This window comes from Eurypyga helias, unplaced genomic scaffold (genome assembly GCF_000690775.1).
Source record: "Eurypyga helias isolate BGI_N326 unplaced genomic scaffold, ASM69077v1 scaffold28727, whole genome shotgun sequence".
In the NCBI taxonomy this organism is placed as follows: Eukaryota; Metazoa; Chordata; class Aves; order Eurypygiformes; family Eurypygidae; genus Eurypyga; species Eurypyga helias.
Genome location: NW_010264090.1, coordinates 14036 through 26628, shown reverse-complemented (window position 1 = coordinate 26628; position 12593 = coordinate 14036). Strand labels below are relative to the sequence as shown.

Here is a 12593-nt window from a genome sequence, read left to right as displayed (position 1 = left end):
CTTCTGTGGTGCAAGTTTTAGCAGGGTCTTTGCATCACATTTTGTGGGATCTTGGCAAGCCTGAAAAAAAAAAATTGATGGATTCATTCAGTGTTAGGCACAGATGGAGATGCTGTGCCCGGGATATCTGAACTCAGCCCTGGCACTGCTTGCTAGCTGTAGGGAAGCCAATGTGGTGTTCTGCATGATGGAAATCCTTCACAGAACGCTAGCATTATCACACCGTAGCAGCAGCAGTGCCTTTAGCTCTGCACAAGTGACCTCTAAAAGGCACTGCAGATGTGTGCCCCACAGATGGCAACCCACTGTAAAGCAACAGGCCAACTTCAGAGCATGTCCTGACATACTGCAGTTGTTCAGGGGCTCAAAGCTTGCCACAGAGATGTGGGGCCATATTATTAAGGCTTGAAGGGGGGAAGGTACAAAATGCGAGGATGAGAAAAAGGGAGTGCAGGAGCAGATGCTGGGCTATGCAGCATTACAAAGGGGTTAGGTGAAACCTGTCTGTTGTGTGATACTATAACGTGCCCTAGTGGCCAGCTGGCCAGTGGTTGGTAGGACTCTTGGCCAACAACATGCTTTTTGTTTGGTTGGTACAAATGACAAGTTTGGTTTCAGTTCACCACAGGCATTTCATTATGCCATTCAGCTGATGGCAGAGGCGCTTGTATGGTGTGTAGATGGGCAGGTGACACGGAAGCTGAGGTCTCCTGTCTCTCCTAATCATGGTATGAAAATAGACAGTGACATGACCTGGAATTCTGTATTACCACAGACCTGAACTGTAGAAAGGAGGAGGATCCAGTGACTAGATTTTTAGACTTGCTCATTATGCTTGTGAGCAACAGCACTGGAAATGTTTTGGTTTGTTGTTAGTTGAGGATAGAAGGTTGGCTAAATGGAAATAATGGAGATGTGGGAAGATGCTCTGTGCCTATTAAGATTATGAAACTGGGTGCAAGATAGTTGTGGAAACCTGCTGGTTTTGGAAACTGGACAGAGGTGCTCCATCCCAGCTAGTAGGTTAGTGTGTTCAGGATCCAGCATGATCTGCACAGGACTATGCTGTCCTGCGTGGATGCACATGCTGAGATTGATGCTGGCTCTGAACCCCATGCCTTGGTGTGGTACAGACATGCTCTGTTTTCCAGGTGTCCTCTTTCTCTGTCATCCTTAAAAGGTGTCCTTAAGCAGGCCAATTTATTAATCATTGTTGTTGATCATTTGTACTCTGCTAGTCAGCTACAGTCGTGCGCTGGACTGACACCTGCACCCTTCAGTCCCCATTTCCAGCCCTGGGAATGATTCTTGTCTCTGTATAGAAAGGCCCAGAGCAGTTGTTTGTACAGACCCATTGCAGTGTGTGGTGGACACAGACCTGCTCCACAAGGAGCTTACAGGGCATCTCGCAGACTGTCTGAGCTCTTCCATGTCTCGTCAACTGCTTGCCTTTGTTTTCTCACCACAGGCACCTCACTAGTTCAGCACCTGATGACAGTGCTGATAAGTGAACAGGGGCGAATCTTTGCTGTTCCTCAGGCAGATGTGCCAGGGAGCCAGCTAGAAATCAGACCTGTGCGTCAGCGCAGTACTGCGGAGTGGATCTCTGAGGAGGACGGGGAAGACAGCAGGTCGGAGAACAGCGTTCCCAGCCCCGCCGATTTGCCCTCTAGCAATGCTGGGGCACTGGATGCCGCTCCTGGACCTGCAGTGAAAAACGCTTCTTCAGAGCACAGTGGCAAATTGACTCAGCCTGCCACCAGCCCCAGCAAGAGAGTGCAGACACTGCCTCCCTGGAAATACTCCTTCCGCCAGCAAGGAGCACGGTCTGTGAGTCCAAAGCTGGGCAGCTCATCCTTAGATATCCCCAACCTCTCCTCCAGTGGGAACTGGTTGATGAACGGACTGTACTCCCTCCGAGGCCACCGGCGGACAGCCTCTGGGGAACGAGTTAAAGACTCGTGTTCTTCCCAGAGACTCTCTACTTACGACAACGTCCCTTCGTCCAGCCTCTCCCTTAGCACACACAGTATGGCCAGCACCACGTGGTCCACGTCATCATGCGAAATCTCCGTGGTGGACTCTGTCAGCAGCTGCCCAGCTTGCCGGGCCAGCGACTCTTCTGCTTTAAGCTCTCTCAAAACTGAGTGGATAACTCAGGGCTCACTGTCTCAGAGTGAGGTCAAGACTGCAGATCTGGAGAACAGCATCGACAGGTTTGAAGCATGCAGCAGCAGCAGCGAACAGAGCAACCCGGCTGCAGCTTCCAGAGACTCTGTCAAATGCTCTAGGGCCTTACAGAGCTTGGTGGCGGACCTAAAGACAGAACTGAGCAAACAGAGGACTCAGTATGAGACTAGTATCAAAAGGTAATGTCATCTGCAGGGTGGTCAGTGAAGTCACCTGTCAGCATTACCCCTGTTTGAACATGGGTGTGGGCTACCAAGCGTATCAGGTTCGCAGATCTGGAGGTGGGGTTTGGGACTGTCTCCAGATTTGGTTCTGCTTTTACCTCACTGTCTCTGAATCTAACTTTTCTCCCTCTGACCTAACAGAGGATCAAAAAAATGGGATTTCCATCACATAGGAAATTCCAGTATTTCATATTCTGTGTTTTCACTGGAAATCAGAACTGCACAGGAAATGCAAAAGTCTGTGTCAGGGTCCTGGGGGAAACAGCAAAGCAAACACCTGTTTTGGTGGGAGGGATTGGGACTCAAGGTGGTCAGACCTCACCAAGGAACTCTCTTGGTCTGTGCAAATCATTCTGAAATTTAGGGATTTTTGCTGCTTTCCCTGACAGAAAAATTCTTCAGGAAACTGATTTTGACTGTTCTCCAGGGTTTTTTTTGGTGGTGTTGGGACTGCGTCTCTGTAACAGCGTTTTCAGAAGCCGTTTTGTGTTGAACTTTTAAGAGACCTTGCTGTTGGGTTTTGCTGTACTTGCAGCAGTCCTTTGCTCACGTGGCCACCCACTGACTCAAAGTAGCAGCAAGGTGCTGCCTGCACAGCAGATCCCTGAACTGTGCCGTTCTTTGCCCACTCTGATCTTGCACAGCTGCAACTGCTGGTGCTGTACTTTAGATCTGTGTTCAGAAAAATTCCTTCCAGTTTCCAGGAGAGGTGTGTGTGAGGGCAGGAGCTGTAAGGAAGTAGAGTGTGTTACTGATTAGGAGAAGTCACATTTATTTGTGTGAATTAGTGCATTAGGTTTTATGAGTGTAAGTGCATGCTTGGTAAGTATTTGGAAATATGCACATAAAATACTGTTCATTAAAGGAATTAGACATGTTTTAATATAGAGCCATATGCAAAATTGTGCGTCACGTTATTATACAGAAGAATTATTGTTGCCCTGGGCTCAGCAGCACTGGTACTTTGCACTGAAGGGTTGAAGTCCCATTTCTTACCAGTAGTTCTCAGCTTGCTTTGTGTAAGGTGTTAGTGTTATACTCCCTCAATTATTGAAACTCCGGTAGCATTTACACGCCTCCATTTCTAGTCAGTCTCCCAGACACAGTACCAAAAGCACAGATGACTCTTTGTAAGGATTGTACAGCACAACTTCAGCATATGTTTGTTTCCTCTCGTTTTCTTGTTAAAGTAATTGAAAAAATATGTATCTGAACAGTGACCTCTGCCAGTGGGACAGCTGTTAGGGCAGGAATTTCCCCTGCTACCTACCTGCTTTACTTTTCCTGCCTCTTGCATTGTGTACGTGAGGTTGGAAGGAGAATTGCGCCACGTAGCAGTTTCAGTTCCTGCCTAACGTCTCTGACTGGCAGACAAGTTTACCCTGGCCTTGTTGTGTTTCAGGTAGCATGGTGTTCATGGCTTTTTTGGGTTTGCTTAGCTGCCCTACTGATGCGGAGTGGGAGCAAAATGTGCCTTGCATTTAATTCTGCAGCGCTGCCCTGGGAAGCCTTGTTGCAGGGAGTAATAAACAGAAGGGAGACCAGACTGCAAAACTTACTCGGAAATGTGAATCTGCATATTTTTATCTGCTGCCTGGGGCAAGAGGTGGCTTTCTACCTCTTATCAGTAAAACTGTTCCAGTGGGGCCTTCAGCTGTTGACATCAGTGGCATCCAGGAAGACCTGTTCTTCATTCCAGCTGTTGAGCACTTTCAGCTGCTTCAGCTCCAACACCTGCCTTTCCCCTTCGGCTGGGCAGGGACTGAGAGCACTGTGGCTGGAGGGGAGGGCTATAAATTGGCCCAGTCTCACAGGGCAAAGTAGCTAAGATGAAAATGCCTAATGAACTAATACTTTCATAAAAGCAGGCAAGATGCAATCACTGCCTTTTTGTATTAAACAGGATGACTCCAGCTGTTCAGGATTACAGCCTGAAGGATCTTGCTGTCAAGTCTAAGAATTTCAAGCCAAGTTTTTCAGCTCTCAAAAATTTTGTAATGTCTTTACTACATCTGCAGCAATTTACATGTGCAAAAATATGTTCCTTTTGAGACTGCATGAAAGTCTGCTCCTGTGGAAAGACAGGAGCTAACTAGCAAAGGGAGGCTGCTTAGCAGGAAAACTTTGGGCTGCCTCACTAGCTTTATTTTATTGAAGATAATTTGGTCCCCAAAAGTAATAATTAGTTCCTTTTCAATTGTGCGAGTGGTTGTGTGGTTTGCAGAATTCAGTGTGTGTAGCAGGGCATGTTTTAATGAAGGAATATGAGCTTTTTGTTGGCACGTATGCAAATGGAGGAAAAGCGGAGTCAGTACCTGCCTGGGGCAGAGGTAAGGAACACTTGCTGATGGAAAAAGCTGTTATTTATCATCATCAACTGCCCATTTTCTCTCTCTTAGTCAGAGGGAGGCAAGTTTTATGGCCTTCCTGTAACCAGTCTGTTCCAGAGCATTTCTCCCTCAAGGTTAGTATAATTATCAGGCGTTCTCTGTTGAGTTTCAGTAATTCACATTTACCACCTGGGACTCCTAAGAAACTGGAAGTATCTTGGAGAGGACTATTATGTATGCAGAAACGTAGTAAGTACTGCGAGCCTGTGTAATTCAGAACATGGACAGCTAGTCTAGGCTGCTGTAGCTGACCCCTGAACTTTAGGATGGAAAAATTTAATTGGTAGCTCCAAGCTGTAGGATGTAACAAAATGTTATAAAGGGGGGTGTGTATAGAGAGCGTCTTCACTCCAGAAAAGTCCTCTTGTGTTACAGAAGAGAGCAATCTGGGTGATAAAAGTCTGCCTTCACAGAGATGGGCAATTTTTTGCAGATACACTGCACTTTTCACCCACCAGTGCAGCTGTTGGTCTGCTGGAGATGGGGGCATCAGCCCATTTGTGTGTGACTTGTTGGCTTGTTGCCGAAGTTGTGATGACAGTCATATTGCCATTCCTACCTGTATGTGATGGAACAGTGTAATGGGATGCACTACTGCACTGCCTGCATAATTGCCTCTTGCTGGTCACAAAATGGAATTCAGACCATTCTGGGACTATCACAGAGGTGTCCCCTCTCCTTTTTGTTGTTGTTCTTGAGTCTGTAGCATGCCCTTGTTGGGTGTCATTCACACTGTATAAAAATAACCCATTCACAGCTTCATAGGAAAGCCAGGCTTCACAGTTGGATGTTATATTGATCAATGAACCTAAAAGGTGGTAGGAGTGTGGGTTGGTTTTGGTTTTGTGGGTTTGTTGGGTTTTTGTTTGTTTGTAAAGTTAGAGGGAGATATTTTTCCTAGGAAAAGCCTAATGGTTAAAATCACCCTTTCTGAATTTTCTAGTGATGATAAATTCTTACCTGGACATACTCCCTCCTCTGTATTAACACCACTATGCTGTCTTGCAATTAGGAGGCACGATGGGGAGGAGAGCAAGTGATGTGCCTTCTGCGTTTGTTTCAAACCAGAAAGTGTGAATCTTGTCTTTGACCTCCCTAGAGAAAAGCTCAGAGTCTTGCATTACAGCTTTGTGCACAGGTGAACTATTTATTGAAGGTCTGTTCTTCAGGTTCTTCCTCATATGAAATGTTGCTGATTTTTGTAAAATCTTGTGCAGTATGAAAAACTTCAATTCTCCCACCCCAATGTTAGTGACAAACCTTATGGAAAATACCATATAATGGATGGTGAGGAAAGACTGTGATCCCGTTTCTACCTGACCTCCAAGCACGTTCCTCTGTACTGGATATACGTATAGGGGAACACAGTATCAGTATAAACACAGAGGTTAGAAGATTATTTTGGAATTATATATTTGAACTCAGCCAAACTGGGGAGTTAATCCATCTCCTGAGACATTCAGTAAATGTAAGCATTGTTTTGTAAGACTTGACTTGAGCATATTTGTTTGACATACAAATAGAGGAGGATCCAGCTCTCAGGGAGTTTCTTCCCTTAAACTCAACATTAATGAAATGGCAATTCGTTCTTGGTGGAAATTTTAAAGGAGAGAACTAAGATATTTTTAGCTCTAAACTGAACAACTTCTGTTTATTATAACTATTAGCAGTATTTATCCAGCCACTTTAAAAACCTCTTTTTTTTCTTCTTCTCTCTTCCCTTTGGTTTTAAGAATTGAAGAAACAAGCGCAGACCTGAGGAAACAGGTGGTTAGGTTAGAAGAAGAACTGGACCAAGAGCGAAAGAAGTACACGATGCTGGAGATAAAGCTGAGGAATTCTGAACGTGCTCGTGAAGATGCTGAGAAGAGAAATCACCTCCTGCAGAAGGAAATGGAAGAGTTTTTTTCAACATTAGGATGTTTAACTGTTGGGAATCAAAGTGCTAAAGACCCCAAGTAGAACAAGCTGATATACAGCATAGAAAATTCTATTTCTGGCAAAACCAGTGAAAATGCACATTTTGTTCTGGTATACTCATGTATCATGAGTAATTCTACAGTGATTGTGCTCTCGGTGACACTTGCTCTGTTGTCTTTACATGTGCTGTAGTATTTGGGCCAGCTGGGAAGGACTGCTAAACATAATGCTTGGAAGTTTAGATGTCAGATTACCAAGAAAGAGTGGGCACCCTTTTTATCTACAAATCAAAAGGTACTGTTCTCCGTAGATGTTCTGCTCCCATCTTTGGATTTACTGCACCATCTTTTTGCTGGCTCAAGGACAGTGGAAAGTCCTGCAGGCTGGGTGGGATGGCTGGAGCTGAGGGCCTCTTACACTCGTGCTTGGGAAGATGATGGCAGTTCCAGTATGTTGCCACATCCAATGTGGTTTAGCATATGGATTTAATATGAGGTGGTTTTCCTCCCTGTTCCCTACGTGAAGTTTGTTCAAACTTCTCATTCCTTAAACTGGCATTATTTTATGAAGATGCTTTGAAAACAAAGTCTACAAACAAGCTGAAGATATCAAAATCTTGACAATTCATTAAAGTTGTCCTTTACTCACTGAACAGTTCTGGTGCTTCACAAAAATGTAACTTATTAAAGGATGATTAATAATCAGATTGGCCACACAAACTCCATGGAACTTAAATATGCACATTTTGCCCTAGGTATCTGGGTTGTTCTGAGCCAAAAATAGCGCAGTACAAGCTGCAAGAAGAAATTTCATGGGTTGATATGTACGGATCAGACATCAAGGTAGGAGGAGAAAGATTCTTATCATCAAAACACATCCAGCTGCTGAGGGTTTTTATCTATAAAACTTCAATAGCAAAACCTATGGTAAAAGAAATTAGTGCAATTAGCACTGGAAAGGGGGAAGGGTGGGATCTATCTTTAACCTTTTCATGACAATTTATACTTTAGCTGCCTTGTAACATTTCTTATGACACCAGTTGTTTTTCTGCTATTCTTTCACAGGGAGATGAGAGGACAGTAGGACTATAGCAAAAAAACCCAGCAGGCAAAGTTCATTGCTTCTACTAAAGAAGTATCATTAGGCTGAAGCTGTAACGCCTGATCATTAGCTGCCAGGGCTCACTTCCCTTCAAGGGGCTGCTTTGAGAAGGTCTGCGTAACATTCCTAGTGCCCTGCCTGCTCACAGAACACACTCACCAGATTCAGCTGAACTCCGCTGGCCAGCGTTGACTGCACTGTTCACTCTCTCTTGGCAGGTATCTTTGACAGCTGGGGCAGCTTGGGAGTCTCACAGGAGAAGGATTTTTAACAGAAAAGTGCATGACAACATAAACTGGCTAAAGGGGAAGTATAGACTGTAGTGAGAGCAAGCACCTTATTTAAGTATTTTCAAAAAATGACCGGAATCTGTCTTTTCTTACTAAAGAACAATATGACTTACTGTCTGGAAATAACATTAGAATGGGCTTTTTTACATACCAGCAGATTGTACACCTCTCAGTATTGACTTTCTTCTCATCAGCTCACAGATGTCCAGGTATTTCAGTATTTAAACATCTAGACGTTAACTTGTTTCTACCTCACTGTAACACTTCTTCCTCTAGAAATGTAAACTACTTAAAGTCAGCAAAAAGAAACATTCTACCCTAATCTTTCCTGGTTAAGACACATTAAGTTAATTCAGTTATTTCAAAACGTCCCTTTGTCCCAGAATATCCAGCTGCTGCCCTGATTCCCGCCCAGCCTGGAGCAAGGCAGAGTGGCAGGGGTCAGCAGGAGCCGCCTGCCACCTGCAGGCAGTACCATCCCTGTCTCTGCTTTCCCTGCTCCTGAGACTCACAACTGCTCCTGCAATGTGATGGCCTGTTTAAAACAGCAGTGTGAGATGTGTAATGTGAGAAAGTACTACTGTAACAATGATTTTGAGCTGGAACAGCATAGCAGGTTAGGTAGCACTAAGGAGCATGCCAGTCATCACAAAATAAGCCTTTAATAGTGGCCTGACCTGGCCAGAATTACTTGTAAGTCATTCTCTGCAATTAGTAGAAACTTTCTTTTTAGTCCTGATGTTCCATCTAAGCTGTTCAATCCAAGTAGTTGTAGCAACCAGGTAATTTACATACCCTCTTTTATTTCTACCTGCAATATGGGTGCTTTTCACCCTGTCCATCCTGACAGCTCACATCCCTTAATGCAATGTAAATTATTTATCATCTCCTGTGTATACTACTCCCTTTAGTTCTGGCACACTACAAACTTCAGAACTAAGCCATACTGACTGGGAGCCCCAAAACCAAGCATGCCAGACAAGCCCTGAGAAGGGCTGCTGGCCAGCTCTCAGTGAGATCAAATGCAGCTGGACTTCAGAATATTATTTAACTGTTTAAACTTGGGTACCCACTACGTATAGCAGAACTGGCGAACAAAAGCATGTATCCCAAATCTTCAGGATAGGATCATCTGTCAGCTATGTAGCACTATATAATCTGGCATCCAGGATAAAATTAATACCTCTCTTCAGTTTCCCAAATGAAATGTTATCCACTCAAAGGGATTAATGGAAATAACTTTCACCTGGTTGACTGTCATGCTCCAGAAACAAACACCTATTGCTGATGAGGAACAAATTTCATGTCCTTTTGAAGATGATCCACTGCAGTAAATAAAGACTGCAAGGTACACAGTTCATGCTAAAATGCACCACAGTGGGATGTTACCCCCAAAGCACAGCACCAGGAGCACAATGTTAACATCCCATCATGGGCAATTATACAAGAAATTCCCATACAAGAAATTATACAAGAATTATACAAGAATTTACATGGGCAATTATACAAGAATTTCCCATACAAGAAATGGGAACACACTTGTACACAACCCTATGGAACACTATGCCCTTTATCTGAGGATGCTGATACACGCTTTCCTAGCTTTACCTCCTTTTTCTGTACTCCTCCGTGGATCTGAGAGAGCACTCCTTATTTTACAGACATTTCGCTTATTACAGTCCCCAGTTTAAAGTGCAAGCTTTCTCTTAGTAAGTATTTACAAGATACAGGTTTGTTAGTATTAATAAGACATGACAAAAGGCTCCTGTAATCAAGTAGATACGTTTTTACCATAGCTTTACCTTTACAATCTTCTGAGCCTGGAACATGCCTTCCAGTATAATGCAAGCAAAAAATTTTCAGTGAAAGAAGCCCAACACAAGCATAGGCTTAAAAAAACCCCACAACAACAAAGCCAAACAGCAGCACACCAGAATAACAAAGAAGTTCTGTAAGCCTCCATGACATTTCTAGTATGAAAAGGAAAACTAATAATAATAACTTATTGAATTACCCGCATTTGCTAGCAAGTTCCATGCAAGCCAGCAGCACACTATGGAGCGCTTCGGCTCTGGGTGTGCCCACAGACAAATCCCTGGCACAGCTAAAACTGTCTCAGGCCTTGCTCTGTAATAATACATTACTTGGAATCAGCTATGCGTTATGCTAACATATACAAATGAAAAAGAGCATTTCTGAGCCTCACCACATTCCTAGAAGAGCACCTCACGAACAGCTGGTCCAGCGAAACAAAGCAGGCTGCGCTGTACTGCCCACGGTCACAGGACCTTTCCCATCAAAAAGTACACAGAGACCATGCAACAGAGGTCGCCACACACAACTCGGGTATCTTGAGTCTTCCTTTCAAGAGATGCCGGCAGCCTGCTGGAAACGAAGGCAAGGAAACACATTATGTTGGGATTTAGCCCCACTGTGGAGGTGCTAGTGCACAAGTGGTCCTGGCACTCCATTTAGCACTCCAGAAGTCATATCCTCCGAGTTTCTCTGAGACTCAGTTCTGAGAAAGATTTCCCTGAGGGCACAGGGACTGGGCCCTGCTCTCGTACACCAGACAGCCCACGGCTTACCTCTTTCTGCAGGGCAGGGGCTCAGCCGCGCTATTTCCCGGGAAGAAGGCAGCTAGGCGGTAAGAATGGATTCTCAGTGGTCACAAACACACTGGGTATTAGCAGCCTGTGGCACATCCAAAGCCCGTGGGAATGGAGAAGTGGAAGAAACATGTCACCCAGCTCACACACAAGGCAGGACTTGAAGTACCATTAAACACAGATGAATTCTCAGCAAGGGCTTATGCTAATAAAACTCCAACTGCAGCCCTTTTTATGAAATCCATACGAAATCCATTCCAGCCTAGCGGTGAAGAAACACTAAATGCATAGTGGTCAAACTTTTTTTTTTCCTTTTTTATTTAAAATATCATTATAACCAATTGACATACTAGATAACAATGTATACATTCCAGTGGTGCACATGTAATGACCTATGGCATGAATGAGTAAAAAACCCACAATGTTCTCAGTAATGCCCCACCAACAGCTTATTTGGAGGGAATAAAGGAAAAGCAGGAAAAGGTATCAAATGTGGGGAAGAAAAGAAAAATTACAGTTTTTCCTAGTATTTTTAATGGTGTATCTTCCCCTTCATATTTCTTCGGACAAAATCACGAATATACTTCAAAAGGGGCAGAAGGAATGATCACAATAATTAGGGTTTTTTTCTCAACTTTAGTAATAAAAGTTAAAGAACTCTCAAAAATAGACTAGATATTGGGCCTACAAAAGTAATTCATCTGTATGCAAAGCTTACCAAGAATTATTCCTTTTGTAAAATGTAAAGGATGAGCTGACATTACTAGTAAGCTATTTTTTACCTACAAAACCAGACTACAATAATAAAATCACCAATTTACAGCTAACACAATATTCTAGATGTACATTATTGTACACGAGCTATATATTACACATGAACATCTTACGTGAAATATATAAGAAACATACTGATACTGTCTCAACATTGGCCAATAGGTTTATTTTTCTAAAGGAAGTGTATTTTCTATTCACATTCAGTGTAGCTCCAATAGCAAGGGTTAGCTTTGCTTACTTAAGAAACGTAGAAAGTTTGTGTGAGGTAGTTCAAGAAAACCTAGCTTTAATTTTTAACTGCCGAAGTAGAAACACAATGTGATCTGATTCATAACACGTTTCTGTAACGCAGAGATATCTAGAGGAGGAAAAGAGAGTGAAAGAGATCACGTAAAATACCACTTCTATCCAGTGCCCTTAACTAAGAATAAATTAAACTAGTTGAACATTTGGGTAGGCAGTAGAGTCTCATCACATTTTCTCCATTAAAACCCTCTTTCTAATCCTATTAAAAACGCAGACAGCTCGCCTTCAATGCCAGTCCTTTAAGTCAGAACCAAAACATTAATAGGGAAATAAAATGTAACAGCACTGACCAGCTGTCATCAACAGCAAATAAAAACAGATCTAGAGACATAATTCACTCCCTTCAGCAACATGAAACAGCAAGACCAAGCATAAGCTGAACCATGGTCTCCTACGTCCCCATAACAGAGACATGTTTAATGCCTCGCACACTGGATTATCAGCTGGGTACAAACTACCGCCTCTACCACCTTTCTGATCGTTTTGCTTTGTGCCACGCCAAGACGGACGCCCTGTGCGTGAACGCAGGGGCATTATAGTCATGCAGACGCCTGCCAAGGCGCTAAACCAAACAGCCCGTGTTCAGGGAGGCAACTGTCCAGCTAGCCAGCCCCCCCAGCACCTCGCGACGTCCCCGGGCCCTGGGGGGCAGCAGGAGGTGCTGCTGCCCGACACACAAAGGCGCTGCCCCGCGTAGGGCAGGGTGCCGCGGTGCCGCCTGCGGTGCCAGGCCTGTTCGGCCGAGCCGAAGGAAGGCTGGGGAGGCGACCAGGCGGGGCTAAGGCGGGT

General features: G+C 44.1%; 1 protein-coding gene across 1 annotated transcript in view; it reads left to right on the top strand.

Annotated features, from left to right (window-relative positions):
* ARHGAP22 (Rho GTPase activating protein 22) overlaps positions 1 to 7265 on the top strand; it is a 38944-nt gene extending 31679 nt beyond the window's left edge. Inside the window, exons 6-8 of the mRNA XM_010156293.1 lie at positions 1469 to 2369; positions 6538 to 7125; positions 7158 to 7265. Of these exons, the coding sequence (XP_010154595.1) occupies positions 1469 to 2369; positions 6538 to 6766 (1130 nt within the window). The 3' untranslated portion in view covers positions 6767 to 7125; positions 7158 to 7265. The remainder of the gene's footprint in view (positions 1 to 1468; positions 2370 to 6537; positions 7126 to 7157) is intronic.
* Positions 7266 to 12593: the final 5328 nt, after the last annotated feature.